The 26,025-nt window shown below is 38.5% G+C and overlaps 1 protein-coding gene and 1 long non-coding RNA gene across 7 annotated transcripts in view; one reads left to right on the forward strand and one right to left on the reverse strand.

Moving 5' to 3' along the window:
- Positions 1 to 8,104: 8,104 nt before the first annotated feature.
- The window catches only part of sfmbt2 (Scm like with four mbt domains 2), a 60,062-nt gene continuing 42,141 nt past the window's right edge, over positions 8,105 to 26,025 (reverse strand). For 5 of the 6 annotated variants that reach the window (XM_038738322.1, XM_038738323.1, XM_038738324.1 and 2 more), the window contains 13 exons: positions 24,758 to 24,859; positions 23,644 to 23,874; positions 22,704 to 22,830; positions 22,443 to 22,556; positions 22,312 to 22,354; positions 20,260 to 20,327; positions 15,985 to 16,124; positions 15,399 to 15,508; positions 12,792 to 12,967; positions 12,472 to 12,641; positions 10,415 to 10,738; positions 9,911 to 10,030; positions 8,105 to 9,064 (listed from right to left, as the gene is read on the reverse strand). In XM_038738322.1, the coding sequence (XP_038594250.1) occupies positions 8,924 to 9,064; positions 9,911 to 10,030; positions 10,415 to 10,738; positions 12,472 to 12,641; positions 12,792 to 12,967; positions 15,399 to 15,508; positions 15,985 to 16,124; positions 20,260 to 20,327; positions 22,312 to 22,354; positions 22,443 to 22,556; positions 22,704 to 22,830; positions 23,644 to 23,874; positions 24,758 to 24,859 (1,866 nt within the window). In that variant the 3' untranslated portion in view covers positions 8,105 to 8,923. The remainder of the gene's footprint in view (positions 9,065 to 9,910; positions 10,031 to 10,414; positions 10,739 to 12,471; positions 12,642 to 12,791; positions 12,968 to 15,398; positions 15,509 to 15,984; positions 16,125 to 20,259; positions 20,328 to 22,311; positions 22,355 to 22,442; positions 22,557 to 22,703; positions 22,831 to 23,643; positions 23,875 to 24,757; positions 24,860 to 26,025) is intronic. The other variant, XM_038738326.1, reaches the window with a different exon arrangement.
- On the forward strand, positions 10,699 to 17,563 carry LOC119917906. The gene is made up of 3 exons (XR_005447365.1): positions 10,699 to 10,761; positions 11,418 to 11,510; positions 17,373 to 17,563. It is a non-coding gene; the product is annotated as an uncharacterized LOC119917906 (long non-coding RNA).

Raw genomic sequence — 26,025 nt, forward strand, 5'->3', positions numbered from 1 at the left:
CAACTATGCTATGAAGACACTTTTTACATTGGAAATATTTGGACATTATGTCAGGTTTTCCAGAGGAATAAGAAAAATGTTTCAAAAATGGATCCTTTATCTGTTTTCACAGATGGATTGTTCCTTTACCAAAGACAAAGACGAGCTTTGATCAGTCAGTCTGCCAACATGACTGGCAAGATATCTGATCTCCTGTCAATACTGTTGAACCATCACCACCTATTAACTGAAACAATTGAAACCACAGCAGCTGAATATGAAACATAAACTCCCTGTCTGCTCTCACTCAGGGCTTCCCTTTTGAAATCAAACGTCTGTTTACTCCTCTGCTGTCATGACTTAGTCTGAATTCACAGGGGAAAATCATGCAAAGCGGTCGATTGATATGTGGTTGCCAGGCAACAGTATAAGGTTTTTCAGAGTGACTCAATACGAAGTGTCAGAGTTGGAGAAGTGTGTGTGTGTATGTGACAGAGAGAGAGAAAGCTATTAAATTAATTCCTCTGCACCAATAGAGAGAGCTGGCGAGGCACGACGCATCTCGCTGCTGAATACTCCGAGAATGTGAATCACTGCCTTTTATGAATTTCTATTGGCTAATGTTACACAGCGAACAGTGCAAGTGAATCAGCATATCAAACCATGTGCTGCATGCATGACTAACACAGCATTACTTCCAATTATGTTACTACACGAAACAACTATCATCACCGCATAGGGGGTCATTTTTTTTATTTTGCCACCAGGACCTCTTCTGCCAATAAAACATCTTCCTAATGGCTCTATCATCTCTGAGAGAGTTTTAATGATGATGCTGACGGAGTTTTCGATTGCAGTTTGTTTGATAAACTAGAGCCTGTCACACTCACTACCATAATGTCATTTTCTTTTATCACTTTTGCCTCGAGATAACTCCTAAAAAGATTAGCATGGGTGAGTAAGGTGTAGCACTCGAGTTTAATTCAGATCTTGTATGTTTCATTGTAATAATTGAACATTTATGTTCATTTATTAGGCCTTTTCCTCTCTGAATCTCACTCCCGATCCGATACCAGCGCTCCCTTTTAACCCAGAGATAAAATCTGTGGACCTCACAGCATAAAACTCTCAAAGTAAAGTATATGCTAGTCTGCAGTCCTCCATGACTGAATGAATGTAACTGATAGCAGAAACACACAATTTTATGACCTTAACAAAGTCAACTCAATTGAATGTGAATCAGTCACATCTGGCCGATACCTGATCTGCTTCATAAGGTCAGAATGAAGCAGGAAAGATTCCTAAAACCCAGAAAGGAGTTAGCATTTTTACACTTCCAGTTCCCTCGTCTCAAAGTCAGTGTTTTTTTTGGTTAGATGTCTGATATAAGGTCTGTGGTTAACACAAGCTTTAGAGATTTTCATGTTTTGTTTAACTACATAAATACCCCACTCCTGAATTTTGAAGCTTTTATGAAAAAAAAAAAAAAAAGCAGTTGCTAACACGTGGCTAAATGAGACTACAGAGGTTTTCGGGGACATTAAATGGCATCACACAATACAGCTCAAAATCAGAGTACAAGTTGAAAGCTAAGTGGTGGTAACGTTGAAGTCATGCAACCGCGATGTGGTTCATTTCTAGCTTAACGTTAGCTTTTTAGTTCTGGTAATGGTAATAAAAAGTGGTGTTCATTTGTGAATTGGCATACTGAACTGGCTTTTTGTTCAGGGAAGCAGCGGCCCTGCAGCGTTCCTTCTCTCTCTCAACTCAGTTCAATTCAAAATGCTTTATATTATTTATACATTTATATTATTGGCTTGAATGTTTAGTTTAAACGATGTTGCCAAAACATTCTGCAGCAAAATGCTGCACAGTTTACATTTTGAATATAACATAACAAGAATTAATGCAATCATGACTATTAACTTCAGCAATTATAAGCTACAACTAGGGCTGAGTAATAAAACAATAATGATGATTATCGCAATATAATTTTCCTCAATAACAATATAATAAATGTTCAATATATTGTCAATAAATATTTGCTTTAATTCATTTTCATCACAAACAAAATAGTAACTAATTTTCCTATTAAAATATTTTTTTATTGAAAAAAGAGGCCTGAAAAAAAATTTACTAATCATTGAAAAAGATAATAGTTTGAAATGTTCTAACTCAGATGTCTGAAGTGATCCAATGTTTGGCATCAAGTGTTTGTCACATTCTGACCATAAAGAAAAGTTTAACCACATAATTAACCATCTGGTTTCTTCATTTTTCACTCAGGAGCAAAAATCAGCCTTTAAACTTTGAAAGAAATAATTATTTGACATATCTTGATAATTATCGATGATGATATGAAATGGATGATATGAAATGTTTTTGGCCATATCATCCAGCCCTAGTTACAACAACAAAAATAAAAAATACAGATAGAAAGTCAACTACAAACAAGTGTTAACAAGATTTAATCTGCCATGCAGCTAACAGTGAGTGCACCAGTTCGCTGAGTCACTCGCTGTTCCTCAGGTTGTGACGCACAGGCCCATACTTGGCGTCAAGGTTTGCCGTATCTCTTAAAGTTCCTTGAAATCTGGTATTAACAAACGGAATTTCTATTAAGTATAAGTATTGCTCACTTATGCTTCTATATTTATCACATTTCAGCAGAAAATGTGCCTGTCATACAGCGCTCAAAGACTCTTTATTCTTATGGTAACCAGGACTTTTTATGTCTTCCTTTTTCAATTGCAAGGGTGTGGTCACTGAGTCTTTACATGGTAAGAAGCTGCCTCTGCTTGATATCTCTGACAGTAAAGAGATAAAAAATAAAAAAAAATGGTCTGGCTGCTGCTGTAGTCACTCTTTTGTGGGTGACAGCAGCACCAGGTCATCTGCATAAACCAGAGATGTGACTGCTCCATTTTGGAGTTGGAGTCCTGGCGTTGTACATTGGTCAGTGTGGGACTCAAATTACAGCCTTGGCGAATGCCTCACCTCTAGGTAAAAAAAAAAATCAGTGTGTGTCACCAATTTTAATGCTGCAATTGTTTTCCGTGTACATGGAATTGATTGCGTTGTATACCTTTCCTCCTATACCACTTAGGAGGATTCTCTCTCAAATTCACATTAGCTTTATTTGCATGAATGTATAGCAACAATATTGCCAAAGCTATATATAAAGTATACATATACACATTTCATTAGATAAGAAAATAAAACGTTGTTTAAAAAGTTGTTTTGTGTGTGTTAATACAAAATAAAATAAAAATAAAAAATATAAAATATTCTGTATTAAAAAAAGTAAATAAATAAAACTGTGTGTGTGTGTGTGTTTTAAAACAAACCAAAAAAATAATTTAAAAAAAATTCTCTCTCTCTCTCTGCCAATGCTGACATCACTGTCAGTGTCATCTTAAGGGGTCAAGAGGAAAATCTGATGGGTTGACAGATGATTAACAAGAAAGGAAAAAATTTGATAATTTTGGACTTTCTTGAGAAATACTGGATTGTCTTACCCTCTTATAGCTTTAAAGCAGAATAAACTGATTTTCTGTCTTTTTTCATTTGGCAAACGCCTTTGTCCAACTCGACGTCCAAATGAGGTACAGTCCAAGCCACAGTTATTCATCTTTGCTGCGTCTGAGCTCAGATGATTGCCAAATGCACCAAAAGCAGGCATCATATATCTGGTCAGATTCTTAATCATGTTTGCTTAGGGTTAGACTTTGAGATACAAGATCACACAGTTGCACATTATCATAAAATATTTTGGCAAATTTTAGACTGTTTTGTTTTGGCAAAAGTCTGGCACAGCTGTTTGTGTTTAAACATCTGACATTTGAGAACTTTTTCCCTTGTTAAATTGAAAAATAGTATTTGGAAACAAATATTTTTACATTTCTCAAAGAAAAATATAGATGTTAGATATTATATCAGTACCAAAAAGCAGGTATTGTATCAGCACAAGTATCAAAACATTTCAAACAGGTTTGAATAAAGGTCTTCTTACTAGCTTTTCCAGAGCTTTCAACCACATATCACACTTAACAGAGTGCTCCTAAAGAAAATCCTTCCACTGATGCACAGTGAATGACATTGAAAGCTCCAGAAAAAGCTAGTAGTAGACTTTGAGTTAAGATAATTTGGTCAAACTGGTTAAAGAAAGACGTTTGTTATTGTGAGCACACTGGTCTCCGGGAATAACCTGTAGTGTTACCTAAAGGTTTCAACAAATATGACCCTCTTGTCACTTTAGGTAATCTTGTCATACCTGCCTGTAACTGCTTTAACTGAACCAGCTTTACTTTATCATTTAGTTTCTGTTTGTGGCTAGTCTTGTATTATTATTCTGTTTATTTAGCAGGGTGTTGCTGTAAAAGCCTGTCTGCTCAGCCAAACTACCCTGAATAAATAAAGCTTAAATAAATGTGACTAATTCTAGATATACTTGTAAGTAGCTTTTGAATGAAGGATTGTAACTGTACGGCAGGCTTTTAAAAAAGGTGCTTTGTGTAGAGAAAACGGGAATGGGTTTCTGAGAGCTTGCATTGATACCCTTTGTATGAAAAGGCATTTTATTTCAAGCAAAATAGATAAATTGCAGCTTTTGTTTACTTCACTTCAATTTCTATTTTTATTCTTGGTGGCATTTTGCTTTGATTTGTTTTGAAAACAGTGTCTCATTTCATGTGTAATTGCACTGTCTGGTTTTTATGGAATACATTAGTGTCTGTCAAAGCTATTTGTTTTTTTTGTATGACAGAATAGGTTTAGAAAAGTGATTTTTATAAATAATCATGATTTATATTATGTGACATCCTCCTATTACTTGAAATAAAATTATATTATCATCTCAAATTGATTTACGACCAATTTTATAAATTAGGTATTTTTTCCTTTCTTTTTGGGGGGGAAGAGAGAAAGAGTTGAATTCTACCAGGTGAGTCATTGTCCCACCTGCATGTATTAGATATGTTACCATTATAATAATAAGAAATATTATATTGTAACTATAAGAATTAGCTCCTGATGTTGTTATTTAGCTATTCATTAAATAAACATAGAAATTGTTAGTTTTTTTTATACAATTAAAGTGTTAATGGTCAGGGTTGTTTTTGGTCAAGTTTGCAAGTGTACTACTACTACACTGCTCAAAAAAATAAAGGGAACACTAAAATAACACATCCTAGATCTGAATGAATGAAATAATCTCATTAAATACTCCTTTCTTTACATAGTTGAATGTGCTGACAACAAAATCACACAAAAATTATCAATGGAAATCAAATTTATCAACCCATGGAGGTCTGGATTTGGAGTCACACTCAAATCAAAGTGGAAAACCACACTACAGGCCGATCCAACTGTGATGTAATGTCCTTAAAACAAGTCAAAATGAGGCTCAGTAGTGTGTGTGGCCTCCACGTGCCTGTATGACCTCCCTACAACGCCTGGGCATGCTCCTCATGAGGTGGCGGATGGTCTCCTGAGGGATCTCCTTCCAGACCTGGACTAAAGCATCCGCCAACTCCTGGACAGTCTGTGGTGCAACGTGACGTTGGTGGATGGAGCGAGACATGATGTCCCAGATGTGCTCAATTGGATTCAGGTCTGGGGAACGGGCGGGCCGGTCCATAGCATCAATGCCTTCCTCTTGCAGGAACTGCTGACACACTCCAGCCACACGAGGTCTAGCATTGTCTTGCATTAGGAAGAACCCAGGGCCAACCGCACCAGCATATGGTCTCACAAGGGGTCTGATGATCTCATCTCGGTACCTAATGGCAGTCAGGCTACCTCTGGCGAGCACATGGGTTGTGCGGTCCCCCAAAGAAATGCCACCCCACACCATTACTGACCCACCGCCAAACCGGTCATGCTGGAGGATGTTGCAGGCAGCAGAACGTTCTCCACGGCGTCTCCAGACTCTGTCACGTCTGTCACATGTGCTCAGTGTGAACCTGCTTTCATCTGTGAAGAGCACAGGGCGCCAGTGGCGAATTTGCCAATCTTGGTGTTCTCTGGCAAATGCCAAATGTCCTGCACGGTGTTGGGCTGTAAAGCACAACTCCCACCTGTGGACGTCGGGCCCTCATACCACCCTCATGGAGTCTGTTTCTGACCGTTTGAGCAGACACATGCACATATGTGGCCTGCTGGAGGTCATTTTGCAGGGCTCTGGCCGTGCTCCTCCTGCTCCTCTTTGCACAAAGACGGAGGTAGCGGTCCTGCTGCTGGGTTGTTGCCCTCCTACGTCCTCCTCCACATCTCCTGATGTACTGGCCTGTCTCCTGGTAGCGCCTCCGTGCTCTGGACACTACGCTGACAGACACAGCAAACCCTCTTGCCACAGCCCGCATTGATGTGCCATCCTGAATGAGCAGCACTACATGAGCCACTTGTGTGGGTTGTAGACTCCGTCTCATGCTACCACTAGAGTGAAAGCACCACCAGCATTCAAAAGTGACCAAAACATCAGCCAGGAAGCATAGGAACTGAGAAGTGGTCTGTGGTCACCACCTGCAGAATCACTCCTTTATTGGGGGTGTCTTGCTAATTGCCTATAATTTCCACCTGTTGTCTATTCCATTTGCACAACAGCATGTGAAATTGATTGTCAATCAGTGTTGCTTCCTAAGTGGACAGTTTGATTTCACAGGAGTGTGATTGACTTGGAGTTACATTGTGTTGTTTAAGTGTTCCCTTTATTTTTTTGAGCAGTGTATATTATCCATTACTTTAGCTTTCTATTTCACCCTTTTATCGCATTACTTTTAACTATTTCAACCATTTAGCTCATCACTTTTGACAAACTAGTTCCACCATTTAGCTCAATACTTTTAGCTAACAAGTTCAGCCATTTATCCCAATTAATTGTAACTATCTTGTTCCGCCATTTAGCTAATTACTTTTAACCAACTAGTTCAGCCATTTATCTAATTATTTTTAACTAGTCCAGCTATTTATCCCTTTATTTGTTGCTTGCTAGTTCAGCCATTTATCTAATTATTTTTAACTGACTAGTGCAGCTATTTGTATAATTAAGCTATTTATCTCATGACTTTTAGCTATCTATTTCTGCAATACAGCCTATTACTTTTGACTAACTAATTCAACCATGTATCCATTACATCACTATTTTGACCGTGTACTTCACTATTTCAACTTGATTACTTTTAGCTAACTATTTTAACCATTTATAAATTTCTTTTAGCTTAAGTTTTCAACCATTTATTCATTACTTCAGCTAACTGTTTCAGCCTTCTCTGCTAACTGTATTGTAAAAACTGTGTCAATATATTTTTTAATCAAATCATAATTCACTTCTTTTTTGAAATGGGCAGGCGACTCTCTCCACCAATTCTTTAGCAACAGCAGAAGTAGCCCCTAGGATGCAAGTGTTTGCCCCTGGGCTGCTTCATAATGAGTTAAAAGGTAAACAGTTGATATGAAGGACATTAACAGCACCAACAATGTTAGTTTTATATTGTTTCAACAGAGCAGCAGAGAGAAATGTGGTTCCTCTTTAACTGTGACTTTGTTCTGCTAACCACAGTGAGGTCTGACTTCCTATATCTCATGCATGAGGGAGCATCTTGTTAACCTGTGATAGTTCTTGTCAAAACTGTTGCTTTACATATATAGACCTTGTCTGCAGAAACTCATTTTTACTTGTTAATAGCAGGGTTGTTCATGTAAAAAGGCACAACACTTTAAGATAATTAGTGTTTTTGAGCAGATTGGAAACAGGAATTTCAAGATAACAAGCCCTTAAATGTTGCATGTGAGATGTTTTTAACTTATAGCACTTATGGCAGTTGAATTGTCAGGTTAAGCAGAAGTGTAAGGAATTAACAAGTATGTCTTCATTATCATATCATTATTCTGTGATTTAAAAACATCATTCACTGTCTCTGCCAAATGGAAAAATAACAAGAATATGACTTCTTTGGTACCACAATAATTTTATCTGCCATCCTGTAATTTGGGGGAAAATTAAGGTACTTTTGTGAACATAACATTTTTACCAGTAGAACAAATTATGCTGTCACAAGTGTCTGTTAGTTGTTGTAGTAACAGGACAAATGGTCATACTGACAAAGAAAGTTCATATCAAACCGGGTAAAAATCAATAGAAATTTATTTTCGTACATATCAAAAATATCTGCAACACATTTGCATAGATGGACACAAAATAGCTTACATGATTGATTCATGTGATTGTAACAATGAGAAGTATGCTCAACTGGGAATTTCAAAGTATTTCAGAAGGTGTCATCTTGTGTAAATGTAAATTAATTCAGATCCCAGTTTGTGAAATAACTTCATCTTTTAGAGGTTTAGTTCAGTGGAAAAGGAGTTAATATTGATATTTTGATATAACTATTATTTTCTCTACATCCAAATAGATAATTACTCCTTATAAATTACAACAGAATAATAAATATTCCAAATATATTATTTCTTGGTTTATTAAATAATTTTCAGATATTTTTTCAGAACCAATCATGTCACACAAAGAAGGGAAAACCGTGTGGTCAGTAATTACTTTTTAACTTAAATGCTATAATGTTCCTCTATCACAAATAAAAAGGAAATGAAAAGCAAGAAAAACACAAATGTCTTCAAAAACAAGTTCTCAGCTTCTCAAAGAAACGTCTTCACAGATCGGTAAAGCACACGGATCGACTCCGATGTGTTTTGTTCTGCTGGAGTCGGCAGTTAGAACGTTTTTGTCGGTGTCACACTGACACCACTATCACAGAAATGAATCCTTCACCTTCTTCTGTTGTAACTTTCTTTTGTGTCTTGCCAATGCAACTCCGCTAGAAAATCCACATTGCCAAAACATTCCAAAGGGTTTCACCAGGACGGACTTAATCCAACATTTTCCTCAACTGGCCAGTTGTGCAGCGGGTGACTTGCTGTTGCAGCTTCTCAATCAGTTGGCATACTGTCTGTAAAAGGCAACCTTGACGCGCTCTATCTGGTGACACAGTTTGATGGCGGGACCGAGCTTCAGGTCCATACACTCCTGTACAGTTGGCAGAGTTAACAACAGCAGGGCCTGACCGTCAATGTCCTGCACAGAAGTAAGACACAAATAAATATTTAAAGACAGTTTTAAGAGTTCCTGGCCAACTCGTGGTGTGTATTTTAACTTTCCTCCTTCCCTCAGCATTTAATGCCTTTACCACTGTTAAGACTCAATGCTTTTGTTGTTGTTTAAAAAATAAAAAATTATTTTGCTAGTCCAGCCAAGGAAAAGATATTGGTCATAAAAAGTAATGAGAATAAAAGTAGGAAAATGCAAATTAGCCTCTAAATTAGTCAAAACAAAAACAAGCAGATGGTTTTTATTGCATTATTGATTTACTTTTTGAATCTTGATCTAAAAAAATAATCAAGTTTATGATACAAAGCTAAAAATAATAAACCCTAGCTATCAAGACAGAGAAAGGAATTTGATCAGCATGTTGATTGGCTCTTTGTCACACTTTATTGACGTCATAAACTGAAGAAATATCTAATCAAACACTCTGTCATATCAATGTTGGTGACCGACTTCCTAGTGTCGGCGCTGTAATAAAATACAAATATTGGCTCAATGTGTTGCAAGTGGAAAACGTGGGGTCGGACGGCAAAGATCAGAGAGAAATTAAATTTACCTCTTTGTTATTTAAGAGATGTTCTGAACAAATGAAAAAGAGGAGTTAAGCGTGAAAGTGAGGACTTTTTGTAAATTGAAGACATTTTGTTTGGTCCTCACTTCTTCAAATGGCTGTTTTGAAGGATTAAGATTTAGGATTAAGATTAGAATCAGGTTTAGGTTAGGCATGCAGTTGTGATGGTAAAGAATGTATTGGCCAAGATTGGCCTCACGTGTGTGTGTGTGTGTGTGTGTGTGTGTGTGTGTGTGTGTGTGTACCTGCTCCTGGAAGATGTTGGCCAGGGACGCACAGTCAGTAGAGTTTATAAACTGAACGACTTCCTCCACGCTCCACTCCAGAGGATTTCTGTCCAAAACCAGCTGACCCTCCTCCTCCACCTGACACACACACACAAAGACAAAATGTAAATTACATAATCAGAAACGTGCCCAAAATTGTGCAAAGAACACAGTTAATGTGGCCAAATGTGTCTAAGGTCGCATTCAGATTATCTTTGTACCTCAGTCTGGACAGTCGGATCAGAATTCGTGCAACTCTGACATCACTCTAGAGCGAACAGTATCACAATTCTGCGCTAGCGGGAAGTAGCAGACTCGCTCCACAAAAAGCCATAATTAAGCTGGGGTTCTCTTTCTGCCCATCCTCATTATCATTCGCTCACAAATTCCCCTTCTTCCACGTGAAATCAACTTATAGTCAATGACCAAATCAATACATTGATAACATCATGTGACTAAACGGGACACATGATTGTTACTAACCACTGTGAGGGCTGAACCTCCATCAGTGTGCCGTCTCTCTGTCTGCACCTGCATGTCTTGTCCTTTGGGTGGCTGGTACTTGTTGTTGTTCTGGTTGTAGGCCGACAGCGAGCGGGTGGACCTCCTGCGGCGCTCAGGCACCTCCTGGCTGGCGGTAGTGTCGCCGACGCTGAAGGTCCTGCGCAGCGTCGTGGCCCGGCGAGGGCGACTACTGTTCACCTCCACCGAGGAGGCGTCAGTGTGGTCCTCACGTGGCTCAGAGCTGGTGCCTTCACTGCCCGACTGACACGCCATCTCTTCATCCTCCTCTCCCTCATCACTGTCCTGAAGGAGGAAGTAATAGAAAGGTCAGAGTCAGAGAGGCGAGGTGCAGGTGTTGTGTTTGGGCTTCAGTCTGGTTGTGGCAAGACCTCTGATGCTGCTCATTGACAGAAATCAAAATTTTAATGTTCTTAAAAGTCCTTGTGGTGTTTAATTTAGCTCAGTTTGTTTGTTGTCCATGCAGAAAACATTTTTATGCAGATTTTTATTCATTTAACCATTTAAATTGATCTTTTCATGAATTATTTGAGACTTAAACTTTGTGTTTTTATATTTTAAATATACAATATGTACCAACTACATGATACCTGTTATCAAATATTCTGTTGTATATTATTACGAACTAGTTTCATATTAGGAGATGCACATATTGAGACATTTTTCAGTATATTGAAACATTTTTAAATCATCAATAAGATCTTTTTTTCAGTCAGCATAAAAGCTGCCCTGCTGCTACTGTACTATGTTTAGGTTTCATTAAAAGGGAAGTTGTATCTAAACAGGAAATCTTCTGTCTTCTTACATCTGTTGAAACACACACAGAATTTGAATGTAAACACACCTACTACACCATGTTTTGGCCAGTTGGTATAAAACATTAATCAGCCGTTTCTTTCCCCATGAACAACATACATTTTTTTGTTTTGTTTTCTCAGTCTCTTTATAAAATTTCTGATTGCAGACAAACGGCCAAAACTATGGTGAAACCCGACCACTCTCCTGCTTCTGTGTCCGGTGTAACACTAGAGGAGATATGAGCTGGGCAGAAAAACAGGTGAGATAAGTCTGAAGTTCCTTGTGAGTGACGTTAGACATGAGTCATGTTATCCTCAGAGTTTCACGTTTCCACTAAGGGCAGGGATCGACAGTTTAGATGGGAGTCAGATAAGTTTGTTACTGGGGGTTGAGTCTGTTCCAAGTTGGTAAATACCCAGATTCTTCCAGCTCTGCTAATCTTAATGAATCTTCAAGGGTTTGTTATAGCAAAGAGAAATGTACAAAACATTTAGAAAGGTATAATTTAAAAAAAAATGTTTGGGTTCTGGCTTGTTGTCTGAACATTCAGTTTGCAATCACATGAAACAGAGAAAAACAGAAAATCCTCCCATTTAATGGCAACTAATCTTCTGTTGATCAACTCCTCAATGAATTGACTAATTGTTTCTACGCTACAAAACCAGCAACATTTTATAGACTCAATAATGAATTGATTAATTGAGAAAATCATCATCAGATTAACCATCATTTTGTTGCAGCCTGACGCAGCTTAATCACTTAAAATTTGTCTTGGTGACAGAAACCAGATGCGAACCAGTCTGACCAGTAAACACTCCACATTTTAGTGGTAAAACATAAAAACATCCCCCAAAAACAATAAGTCAGCACAGAGTTTTTAAGATCAAATGATTTCTTTGCACATAAAACCCAAGGACACATTTAAAATTGAAAGCCTTTAATTGGTGTGACCAAGATGTAAATTATGAGTTGTGCGTGAGTAAACTAAATCAAAAAGCTAAGCTACATTTCCTGCCTGTGAAGCTCCTCTTCTTCCTGCCTCCGTCATTAGCAGGGATGTTTATATTTATACGCTGGATCATGACTGTACACTCAGTATCCGCCTGTTGCGTGAGCAGGAGCTGACAGGACGCCCGTTAACACAATATAAGAGAGGAAGAAAGACTGAGGAAGAAGAGAGACAATGCAGGAAAGTAAAGAGAAGTGCAGTGTTATCTAACCTGCGGTGAGCCGGCAGGAGTGTAGTCCACAGCGGACGAGCGTCTTTTCTTCTGCACAAAGATAGCTTTCCTCTTCTTCCTGCGGCGCGTCGGCTTGGCCAGGTCTCCCTCTGCCGTCTCCTCTCCTCCCATCGGCTTGGACAGCTTCCTTTTCTTCCCATAGTAATAGGCTGCGAATGCACAGCAGATGTCGAAAACAATATACCCAAAACAAATCTTAGGCAGAGGCAATTATACACTCTGCGGCGTCACAAGCTCTGATTTGGGTCCTCTTCATAGCTGTGGTGTAGGAAGTGATGCGTTTAATTATAGAGACTCACTGTATTTGGTTTTGGTCTGAACGGAGCAGTTCTCTGGGCACTTGTCAGTGACGAGGACGGGGCTGAAGAGGTTCGGGCAGCACTGCAGCTTCACGCACACCTTACGGCAGAAGTCCGGGATCTGGTCAGCGAGGCGGACTATCCGGATGGTGGAGCGATAGGTTTTCCCTTTATATCTGGAACAAAGGAAAGAAAGAGGGGAGCAGGGATGGGATGTCATGACATTGTCAGCCAGTGATTACACTTTTATTTATGAGAACAATGCATAATTAAACTATCTGTAATCCATCAAAGCATTAGACAGTGAATGATGATTGCCTACCCAGTAATGATGTGAAAATGGGCTGTTTTTAGGAGAGCTGGCGTGTATTCGGTTGATGAGGGCTATACAGGAGAGCCGAGAGTGACACAGGGTCAATTTTGCAATCTATCTAATGGCTAAGGTTAGGAAAGGGGAGCTGATCTGTTGGCAGCACTCAAGGACAGATCTGAACCTGCAATCTGATGTGGCTGTTCTGAAGTAACTCTGACTGAACCGGAGTGAATTCTTTAACATTTGAACAAACACAAATTTAAAATCAGATTATATCTTTAATACGATTTGGTCCTAAAAGGTCAGTCTTTATTGTTTTTGTTCATTTCTTTAAGGTTTTAAACTTCATTAATAAACAAGAATAAATCAATACAAAACTAACTAAATAGTGCATTTTATCATGCATACTAAGAACTAAATGTCAATGAGTTAGTATAAATATTTCATGATAAATTACCGGCCACCAAAAATTCCAAATAGCTTGTCTTGGGGTCCAAACATATGAGCTTAGCTGATCTGTTTATATATTTTTTTTAAATCCATAAACCGTATTAAAGGATAAATGTTTCAATTCCATCTTAAAATAATAATCAGGTGCCCATGAACAGGTTTTTCTTGCTGCAGTGTTATTTCCTCCTGTTCATACTTCCTCAAAACCTTTGACGTAAGTGGTGGGAGCCAAAATAAAAAACTTATTTCAAAGTAAAAAAGTAGTTTATCTGAAGTAAATATGTGGCGTCAGCAGTTTAAGTTTGTCAAATCAAGTGATGTTTTCCAAAGATACAGTCTTTTTAGTATTAACTTCCCTGTTTGTTCCCCTGTTAAGCTGCAGTGGAGGTGATGGCAACAAAAAGACAATAACTGAAAAAGCCTAAATGTGGTCAGAAAAAAAAACATTTCTAATCTTGAAATGTCTTGTTTTTGTCTGCTCAACAGTACAAAACCAAACATATCAAGTTTACAAAGCAGCAAATCATCACTTTTGAGAAGCTGAAAATGTTCGTCATTGTTGCTTCAAAAACTACGTTTTACCATTAATAGATAATCAAAATTGTTTGCTTAGTTTTTCAGCACTAATATATGTCCTAAAAATGAATGTATGAATCAGTTAAAGTGCCATGTGATAACAGCTGCCAGCAAGTTCCTTGGAGTCTGTTTTGGTATTCACTATTTTTACAGACCACAAGTGTAGCAATACAACAAGACAAGACCTGATTAAACTAAATAGAATTTGGATCCAAACCCGACTGTGGTTTAAGTTAGAAATTAGTCAGAAATTGTTAGAAGTTACTAGTTAGTTATTACTCCTTAAAGTAACTGTTACTTGTTACGTTACTATATTACTTTCACTACACCCCCCCCGCTTTTTGGCTGACTTTAACAACATAAGGTGCGGTGCGCTGACCTACTGCGCAGTCACGCATTCATGCATTCACGCCAAGGATGGTGCGTTCTAGTAACGCAGCGTTACTAGTAACTGTAATAATATTATTATTTTGGAAAATGAATCCATTACACTACTAGTTACTGGGAAAAGTAATTATTACTGAGTAACGCATTACTGCCCAACACTGATCACATCATGTTTAAATTCCTTAGAAAAAGCATCTACATGTTAGAGCCAATCAAAATACAACAGGATTGAATAAATTCCCTGTCAAGTTACACCTTTCCCATCATGGTAATACTAACATTTTTGTTGTTGATTAATTGAACTGAATTGTGTACTGAACCTTCTACACGCCAGTCAGAAAGGCCTCAGCTCGCTGGGCAGTAAATGCCTCAAATAAAGTAACTCCTTTGTCAAGTTGTCAAAAGATTCACGCATGAATGTGTCACCCACCGCAGGTGACTCACTAGAACATATGACTGGCCAATTCTGTCTCATTTCAGCCAGAAAAACTGGGTAGTTTTTGATTAGAAAACACAGAGCATGCAGCCTGAAGCTGTAGAATAATTTGGCTCCGTGCAGCCAGCAGTGGAAGAAAATGCAGACCTCGTACTAACCACTGCAGCAAAAAATAAAAAATTCAATGGAGGGGAGCAAACGGACTCGTAGGGACAGAGAGAGGGAAAAACACCAGGCTCTTCTGTGAGGGCTGCTAGTGATTTTTAATGAGAAAGATGTGATGATAGTCAGATTTATTACATTTAAGCATGGAAGCCAATAGGACATGTCATTTTATGACCACAGCTCAATAAAATGACCCCTGAAAACGACCAAATCCAATGGGGGGAGATCTGCTCTAGCCTCTTTTTGGAACATTCTCCTTTGTGTATTTTGGTTTCCTCACTTGGCTTTGAGGGTCTCCTCTTGGCAGTCCCAGCTCTGATCCTCCAGCTCCTGCAGCTCCTTCAGGACTCGTCCTGGCTTGTAGGCGGCGTTGATCAGCATGCTCAGCAGCTGGAGGCAAAAGCAGAGTTCAGATTAAAAATAATAAAGTCCTGGTTCAACTGAAAAATTCTCAGGAAGAATCAGAGCAGAGCTGAACTGCACAAACATGAAGGAACAAAACTGACAAACAGATCACACCAGTCACCAGTCGGGGCAAAACCGAACACTCACACACACATGCAGAAAGTGCAGGTACATGTGAACGCACAAACACAGTCTCTGGAGAAATTAAGAGGCTGTTTTGCTAAGCAGTAGTGGCGGTGTGAATCTGTAAACACACTTGACTGACAGCTTTTCACATTAAAATGAAGGCACTGCTGGGAAACTGCAGGTGGTTAACAAGACATCGCTGTCTCGCCCTCCATCTTTCACCTCCTCCTCTTTCAATCTCTGTCGCCCCTCTTCTGCCTTTGAAAGTGTGTAACTCTTTGATTGAAACTGCTCGTCTCCGTCCCCCTCCCCCCCTGCTCTTAACATCAGCCCACCTCTTTGAGGACCAGTGTGCATTTTCCAGGTCCGACGGCTTGCGGCAGCTCTGCGATGCGTCCCTTGTTGAGGTACGGTCCTGAGAAACAGCGGTGGTTGACAAAAATCTTGGAGCAGCAGTATCTGCCATTGGCTGAGCCTGGGATAGAGGAAGGACCATAAACAGGAATGTTAACCAGCATGGAAATTAATAGGAAACGTGAACTTGGCTTAGATCTCTTTTAAAAAGTAATAAGCCCATTTTATTTCATTCTTCCCTTTACTAACAACAACAAATATACAGTATGCCCAAGAGGGAATTAATCTGACTACACTGAGCCATCTAAATAAAAGCACACACAAACATGAAGCATGGTTTGCAGCATCTAAGATCTCAGAACAAAATTAAACAAATCGAAATCTTGGCTCTAGTGTGTGTGCGTTAGAATGTTTGAGAAGTCCTGAATTACTGTAGTAAAACCCTGTTTCAGTCAAACACACACTGACTACACACAAGGAAGCCACATCTATTAAACAAAGGTATACATTTGGAAGAAGAAATTATAGAAATGCTAGACTATACAGACATGTTTAAAAAGTAAAAGAATCCGTTTATTCTTGGACAGCATAATCTGAAATATTTCCATCAGAAATATTTAAAAAGGTCACTGAATTCAAAAGGTCCTTTTGACACGACTAGAACAAAACACAGAAGCAAACCTGACATGTTAGAATAACTCCAAGTATGTAACACAATCTCCAAGGCTACTCATTAAAATAACAGTTCACTGAATAGGAATGAATGTGACTAAATATATCTATACAGTACATTGCCTTTTGACAGTCTGTGACCTGCCCTTTCCTCTTTCTACTTGCTCAGAGTTCATCTTATTGCCATAGTGAACAAACCTGATGGATAGTGGCTCTCTCACCTACAGCTAGTCTCTTGTGATGTTAATGGTCATCAGAGCGGTTTTACATTTTGTGATAGTTGTACATTGTCTTCCATCAATTTCTGCAGCAAGTTTTTCTGGTTTTTGTGCTGTTGCTTTGTTGATGTGTAAAACTGCCTTTTTAAATGAACTGGTAGGCGATGCGATGAGACCAGGATGACAAGGATCAGATTTTTGTGTTCACTTGGTCTGAAGATTTGCAACTACATTCTGTAAAAAATTGGAACAGTGTTGTCCACCTTGACCACAGTGTTATGATGCTTCAGTCATTGGTTTCTTTTTTTAAAACTCACTTTTATAAACTTGTTTTTGATGAACTGTTACTACAGAATAAATATCTTTTCAGGGCCTTTAACAGCTCATCCTTTGTTCTATTTTGCTGCCTACGAAGCTGCATGCGTTATTGTTCTTTATATAGATCTGTAGTAATTGACCCTAAGCATTTCACCACACAGGTGAATACAGAGTCAAACTGGGCAAAGAGTACGTCCTGTTCATGCCCCTCCCCCTCCCCCGAGATGAATTAGGGTCGACAGAACAATGCTGCTCTCCGCCCTTCCTGCAGCACCTGGAACCGCACTGCTAGGGGTGACTAGTAATTAGGTAAGGTGATAAATATGCATGAGCGAGTGGGTGGTTTTTAAACAGAGAACTTGGAAAAGAGGGCAAAGGTCTCCTGGAAACAACACTGAGCCCACCGCTCTCTTTGTGCCTGAACATAGGTGTTGTTTACATACAGATCTTCTGCAAACTCAACTCTTGTTTCTTCCAGTGTTGGTTTGCTGAAATGCATTAAAAATACACTTAACTGTATTTAGGCTCCCATGACTCTCCAAAAAAGAATAAAGTATTTTTATCTGTTCTGTTTATCGGTTTTCTAAATGTGTGGCTTCCATCGGTTAAAATATTTTAAATATTATGATGCAGTGCTAATATTTACTACGAGTTTCACTGGGCAAACCGACCAAATAGTTTTAAACAAAACCCAGTTATCTTAGGCACTGATTTGGAAGTGATTTATTTGTCTATTGCATTGTAAAACTGCACAAGGCAAAGAGAGCATGTTGAAGCTAACTGCTAAGGGTTTTGACCTCTAAATAAATGGTATATTTAACTTGAAGGCTCATCTAAAACCTTTGTGAATGCTTGTGTGTAAAGCTGTGTCTTAACTTAAAAAGAAAATGGACAAAACTACAAAAACAAGACTCAAGTTATAAAGTTGATGTTAAAAAGAGACTCACTTTAGAAGACTTAAATGGTTAAAAAATATATATATCTGTCTCCGTGTTGTTGTGTGTGAAGGTTTTCCAGTTGATAACTGACCAAATGCAGACATAGTAGTATAAAATCTGATAGCAGAAAAATGTTTCAGCTCTCTAATGTATTAATGATAGATGAGGATTTCCTTTGCAGCACCATTCAATAAACATGCAGGGAAAAACAATCTTCACTTGTGAATATTTTAGTCATATTGTTCTATGAGAGAGAAAAAACCCCAAAGCTTCACTAAAGAGGAAATGAGACTCAATAGGCCACAGTGCAAACTGTAGCCACAAGTTGCATCTTGCTGTAGCTGCTCTTTGTGTTCTTTAATAATCTTTTGAATCAAAGCAGGAACACACAACATTACTCTGTCACCAGTGTTGCTTTCCCTCGACTGAGATAACTTACTACATTGTCAGTATCACTTTCATCAACTACATGTAGAGAACAAAGAGTTACTCTTTGGATTGTGTTGCCAAAAGGCACACTAAACTTTTTAAGAGAACATACTGGCAGTTTATATGAGTCTATCTCATGACGGAAAAGCCAGTTTTGCTAAATTGGACTGTAATATTTCACATTGAACACTTCCAACTAGGGCTGACCGATTTGGGAAAATAATCTACTTGCGATTTTTCTGCCAGATATTGTGATTACAATTCGGTTTGTGATTTTTTTTTTATTGAAGTTTTGCTAAAGTTCAATATTCACTGCCAGTCTATTTTTGACTGTCAAGCAGCACAGAGCAGATGAACCAGGCAGAAAGTCAGACACAGAACCATAGAGAATCCTGTCGATTTTCAAAATAAAACACCCCCGATCGTACATCAACAATAAACACAGTTAAAACAGACCAAAAAAAAGATAATTTAACTAAGTAGCCTACTTAACCTAGGTAGAAGCACAAAAATCAAGGACAATTGAATAAATAAGCAAAATCTGAATAACTCAGCAAAACCAGGCAGGCAACACGCTCTTATTCTGCAATGCTCCATGTAGCATGTGTAACCTGCATAGAACGTAACGGAACCGGCTCACAGAGAGCTGTTATCCATAGTTGAAGCACACAAAATAACAAATTAACAACACGTTAACAACGTGTAGGCTAAATGCTCCGCTGCTGAAACACTTTAGTGTGAGTTGACGCCAGACAAAACTGCAGCACAGCCGCTGCCTCGGTCTGTTCGGCTGGCGCCATGATCCCACGTTTTCCTCCAGTTTCGTTTGTTGTAAAATGTGCACGCCCTGTGCCCACTCTGATTGACTGACACAACACACTAATAAATAATTGAGAATTTATAAATGGGATTTGGTGTCAATGAGTTAGTCACAATAGGTATTAAATACTCCTTCAACGGCAAATATATTTTGAGTCAATCATTAATGTGAGAACAAAACTCTTCTTTATTGATGCCATTACTTTTCAACTCAACTGGAAATGTTCTGTCGTGCCTGAATAAAGATGTACAGGTGCATGTAAAAAAAATAAATAAAATTTCCTCTGTAATTGAATTCAAAAAGTGAAGCTTTCACATTCTCTAGATTCAAAGTGATATATTTTGTTTTAGTTTAGTACTGTTAAAGATTATGACTCATGGTAAACTACAGGGTCTCAAAACTATCAGAATTTTAGAATAGAGAATATATCATATAGAAATGTTGACCTGAAAAGAGCTCTAACCAGCTAATTAACTCGAAACACCTGCAAAGGTTTCCCTAGCTGTTAATCTCAGTCTGGTTCTGGTGCTAACAATTAAGTTATTCTAATCACACTCGTGTTTAAACACAATTTCTAATGATAAGTTACACACATTTTGTTAGTTAACATTAACATTTTTTGAGATGCACCTTTTTTTTTTTTACTTTAAAAGATAAAAGAACAACACTGTTACACATTATATGTCTGAAATGGACTTAGGAAGAAGATGAGACTCTAAAAACACAAAGTACATACTGAGCATCACAAATTGGTGAGGTGTAGAAGTATCTGAAGAGAGGGGTTTCCCCTTCACTCACACATAGCAGCACATTAGCATAAGTTTCTGGAGATAAATCATGCGTAACGTGGCTTTTGATTACCTGGGTCCATGGCAACGGGCTGGCAGTGGTTGACAGGTGTCACCTCTACCGGCTGCGACGGAGCCAACCTACGGGGAAAGACAATCAGTACAATCAAACTAATCAATGAAATTTTCCAGACGGGAAGCAACAGAGCAACCGAATGATGGCTCATTTTACAGATCAATCTTCACAACAGCTACAATATTTTCTGTCAGATATAGAAGCAGGTTAGAAAGCAGCAGGGGGGGACAAAGTGACGGGAGGGGGGTTATTGATAAAAGGATTCCCCTGAAGGTGAGAAATGGGATTTGCGGTTAGATGAGAGAGCTGACAAAAGTGCTGCTGAAGACCTCATATTTCTCCTCCTCTCCAACCACCATTTCCACCTCGCACTCCCGGGGCTGCCTTTTCCAGCCGACGATGTAACATGTCATTTGTCAACAAAATCAATCAGTGCCCCGGGAAAGCAATTTCTGCTCTAAAAAGCCACTGTTTCAATTAATAGCTTAGGAGTGACAGAGAGGGAGAAAAGCCTTGAGGGCTTTCTGAAGAAACCTTTACTGAGATTTTTTAGCACACAGGTGGAAAGATAGAAAACAAAGGGAAATAGACAATAGCTGTGGTGAGGTTACAGTGATATGGATTAGTTGACTGACAGTATTTCACTTCCATTTAACATTTGGAAAACTTACCGCAGAGCCGTTTGAATGAATGTTCACCAAACTTCAATTTAAGTATTTTAAGTTAATTCGATTTTCTAAGTGTTCTGATGTGTCCAAATGTAAGGAAGCCAGATTATCAAGACATAATTACTATTTTGTTTGACTTTTTTGTTCTACACATACTATGGCTGCAACTAATGATTATATTCATTATCAATTCATCTGACGATTATATTGTCTATTCACTGATTCATCGTTCTATTAAATGTCAGAACTTTAAAAAAGGGTTTCAGTTTACTTTTTCATAAGACAATGTTTCCAAACTTTTAGGCTCATAACCCCTTAATAAAGCAGGGTTTACTTGTAACTCTTCATCGCAGGTGTCAGATGTCTATAAGTTTTGACCTCTAAACCTCTGACCCGCTGTTTTATTGTCCCAATTTAAATACATTTTTGAGGCCCAAAAAAGTAAAACAATCACTATTTGGCATTTTTGCTTGGAAAACAACCTGATTGATTGATTATCAAAATAAATGCTGATTATTTTACTGTTGATCAACTGATCAATTAATCAGCTTAATCTTTTCAGCCCTAATACCAACCATACCATATTTTATTATTTGAATCATCAAAATATAAAAAAGTAATTTGTGCAGGTCTAATCCCAAGGATGCTGGAAAATTACTATACTCCAAGGGGATAATCCACTTAAGTTCTGTGTACTAAATATATAAAATGCATGTAATAAAAGTAATAAGCATTTCTGAGATTGAGACATTCCTTTTTTGTTAACATGTGATACGTCAAACCTATCGCCTTATATATGTTCATTTAGAACTTACTTTAGTAAATACGTTTTACAGGAAACGTTAACATTTCCTCATAACGAGGAAACGTTTGTATTAATTGTGAACTATCAATGAATTTAATTAGTTTTCCATACAATAACTGCTCCTAGCAAATAATGCATACTTAATATTTTTATGGTTTAAGTAGGAAGCCCAAAAACACTTGATTATATTTGGTTAAAGATTGCGCATTTTGTTAAATTGTAAAAATGTCAACACCGACTTTAACACAGGATGCGTTAAAATATCTAATCATGTGTAAACATTCAGTTGCTGAGGTCAGGTGACGCCAAAGACTACAACATGATTCTCATAGTTTTTGAGACATCTGCATTTGTTATGTTCCTCCTTAAATCTGTCACAAAATCTGTCTGCATATTGTCCGGCTGGGGCTAATTAAACGGATGCTAGCGTGAAAAAGCGACCGGATTACAGCTCTCTATTGAATAAAACACTCACGGCTTGAACGCCAAAATATATCAGCATAAGCCTTCAAAAACCCGCATCATTCAAACTCCACCTGTGATAGATTTTGATAGATAAATGTCTGTCTCTCTTACTGTTTCTCTGGCTGGACCACTGCTATCTTCTTCTGCTTCTGGCCTGCAGAAAAAAGACAGTTCAAGAGAGTCTGAGTTAAGCTGTCACTCCCAAGTAAATATGTGTATATATTTTGTGTGTGTATACATACAGACAGGTTTGAGTGGAGGGGTCAAAGGGTAAGCGTTGGCCTCGCACCAGCCGACAGGGAAGATGTCCATGGACTCGACGTCCACAATACACTCTGACAGGGGCTTTGCCACACCTGGAGACAGGTAGACAGCGGGGGGGGGGAGCTGTCACACACACATCCTAACACACCATTTTCTCTGAGACACAGCAGGAGTCCTCTGACACTTAATCCTCTGACACTTAATCCTCGCTACACAAACACAACCACACACGTCTGTACCTTCCAGTCGGAGCCACAGCAGGCGTCCTCTGACCTGTGTGATCTCAGCCACACACACCTCCTCTGGCCGGTGAGGGTTCACCGCCTCCAGCCACATGTCCTTGGCAAAGCCTCTGTTCTGCCATGTCTGAACAGACACACAAAAACACACACAGACGGGTAGAGGAGAGTTTATTTCACATTTAGGGCAATGATCTAACCTCAGTTGGACTCAGACTACAAGGTATTCAGTCTGATTTAACCCTGGTTTTCCCCTTTAAGGCTGTTAGACAAGGTGCATTAACAGCGATTTTACAGGTTCGTTGCATGTTACACTTTTCCACCAGGGTCAAATTCAAACTTGGCCGCAATCGGTGTCAGACTGCATAATATAGTACATTTTGAGGCATGTCAGATAATGAGATATTAAGAATTATTGGGATGTAAAGTAGAAAGAAATGCAAGCAGAGACACATCGTATAATCCTTCTGTGCTACTCTCATGTTTTAAAAATACAATCCTATTGCTGTCATTGTTTGTTTACTTGGCCGGCGACATATGCATCATTTCACATGTTTTCTGATTGGCTGGTTTCTTTAAATGGCTCGTAAAACATTGTGAGAATTTGGTCTTAGGTTTAAGACACTGTCTTTTACCAACAAACCTGGTTCCCAAAGCTGTGGAAACAGGTACAATGGTCTTTATCAGAGATGGGAGAGTTCACCAGACGTGCATTTGTCAAACCAGTTAGTCCTCATCCCTGAGGCCATTTCACTTGTAAAACATGGTGCTAGAAAACGCATTAGATAAAACATAAAGTTTAAGCTTGTCTTTGTCCAGCTAGTACTAGTAAGTTTGGGAGTGCTCAGTCTTTTTCAAGGATGAGCACTTGTTATTTTACCAAACTTATGTCTGGTAAACTTTCAGGTCAAATGAAAATCAGGACTTTCCCTGGTCTTACATCAGGGAAGCAGGCGTCAGGGGCCGCTTCTGTCCCGCTCTGCTTCAGGTAGTCAGCCCAGTCGAAGTCCTGGCCTTCGTAGCCTCGGGGCCGCTCCAGACCCACGCCATTCTTCAAACACCACTGGATGGGCAGGATGCCAGGAGAGTTGGCGTGACACACGACAGACTGCGGCTTCGCGTCAAGGGAGAGATCATCCAGCGTTACCTGGAAGTAGATGTCGTCGTAGACCTGAAGAGAACAGAAGAATGTTTATCATTCTAATGCGACATTTGATCAACTTCTCCATTAAGTATAACATCTTCTTTTTATTGTTAAAGGGGCACATGTTTGGGTTTTGGGACTACAAATGTAAGAGAGACACTATGGAGGTGCATCTAAATACCTTATATTTAAGTGTAAATATAAATGAATATACTGAACTTTAAAAAGCAATCAGCTAAATTAATGTTTTGAATTTCCTTCTTTGAAAATTCAAACAGAAACTTGCAAGTTGTTGTTTTTTTTATTTTTATATTTTGATTATTCAAACTCTAGGGTTTCTTTTAATAGTATTTTTCAGAAAAATGACACTTCCTTATTATGATGTAGTGCTCATTATCACCCCAAACTTCTGTTTATAAATTCTAAATGTCACAATCACTGTCACAAACTTTCATAGCATCAGCAGTGAACTGGGATAAAATGAGGGTTCCTATATGGATCTTAAACTATTGAAAACTGGCACAATTATTTATTCCAAAAATAAGAGGATTTGAAGGTCACATAGTGAGTCTTCTTGTATTATGTAAGTCTACATATTTAAATCTTTACAAATATGGCACAGTATAGGTAGCTTTATTAATCAGTAAAGTAAAATCATAATTCACAGCAGAGAACACAGTTAAAAAATGTTTTCAGTCAGCATTACTGGGACACAAAAGATTAAATACCAAAGAACTTCCAGTAACTGGAATCCAAAAACCTGAGGAACGAGGTGACCTTCTTGACCAAAACATGTTAAAAATCCAATGCCACATTGATACAGGCATCTGAGGAATGCTCGAGGGAGGAGTCTGCTTGATATATTTCTTTAGATAAGACATTGTTGTTCGAGCATTTCCGTGTGACTCACCTTGGTGACAGAAACAGGGCAGATCTGGAGCTGCTCCCGCAGAGAAACCATCTCCAGCTTCATCCCCGTCTTGAAGGAGTGCTTAGGCAGGTCTACATGGTCCTGACACAGTAAAGTCAACTCTTTTAGACAAATGTGCTCCACTTTTGTTAATGCACACACAAGACAATGTAGGTCATGCAAACCTTCTGAGTGGGCATGTGATGGATGAGGAAAAGTGGTAATGAAACAGTGGATGAAGTATCATCTCCGGATTGTGGTGATCAAAACAACATATTAATTGTTTTGTTTTTACTGATGAATTGGTAAACCGTGTGATTGGCACGTTTGTTACCTCTGTGACTTCTTTCCCCTCAGGATTTGAGGTTGATAAAGTTTGAGTGTCTGCAATTTCTTTGTTTGATCAGCCTGCTTATGCCAACCACCCACTCTTCTTCTATTATTTCTGAAATAACTCTAAATATCAGCACTTCGCTTCCTGTATGACGGAGATTTTTGTTTTGTTTCAGGAAAGACGCACTCTGCCAGAAAGTGTGTCAAAGTTTAAGGCTGGAAATGAAAAGGAAATGAAAAAATTATGTTTGTCTGACTCAGAATCACGATTACAACACTTGTGTCTCCTAAATCTTCGGGAAACAATCTTTTAAATAAAAACAAAGTTTTGCTTTTGCAATCTCGTTATGCCTGTGACAGTCTTGTCAGGTTTAGTGAAGCACTGTGTACGCTTTCAGTTGTGGATGTTGTGATTTGGCGGCTGGCAGTTTCTGTAGCATTGATACAGTAGTTTCATCACATTGTATTATGTAAGAAGTGTTAGGTAATGGTATAAATTCTTTGTGTTCCACTCCTTGTTCTTTAAATTTGAACAAGTTCTATTTATTCCAGTCGTATGTTGGTTGGACCATATTTTGGTAATATTTCTGTTCTTGTTAATGCCGTTTCACCATGTTACTCTTCCATCTCTCACAAGATGTTTTTTGGTTCCTGTTGTTCTAGTTAAGGAGCATTTGTTTTCAGGCTGTGGATCTCCCTGCTAATGCAAATAATGGCAGAATTGTCAAATAAATAAAATTGCATAAGAGGCTGATTTTTATTGTGTAACCCACACATATAGAGAAAAACCGCATGGTTTATTACTAGACCTTATAATTTAAATCAGTTCAATCATAATTTATCCTATAATGCTTTATTTTACAGGTCTATAATTTCTGAATGATTTTCTAATAATCTCCTTGGACGTTTCCTGGATATAACTATGGGAAAATAAT

This window comes from Micropterus salmoides, unplaced genomic scaffold (assembly GCF_014851395.1).
Source record: "Micropterus salmoides isolate LMB-PRFRI ecotype aquatic unplaced genomic scaffold, ASM1485139v1 Ms_hic_scaffold_23, whole genome shotgun sequence".
NCBI lineage: Eukaryota > Metazoa > Chordata > Actinopteri > Centrarchiformes > Centrarchidae > Micropterus > Micropterus salmoides.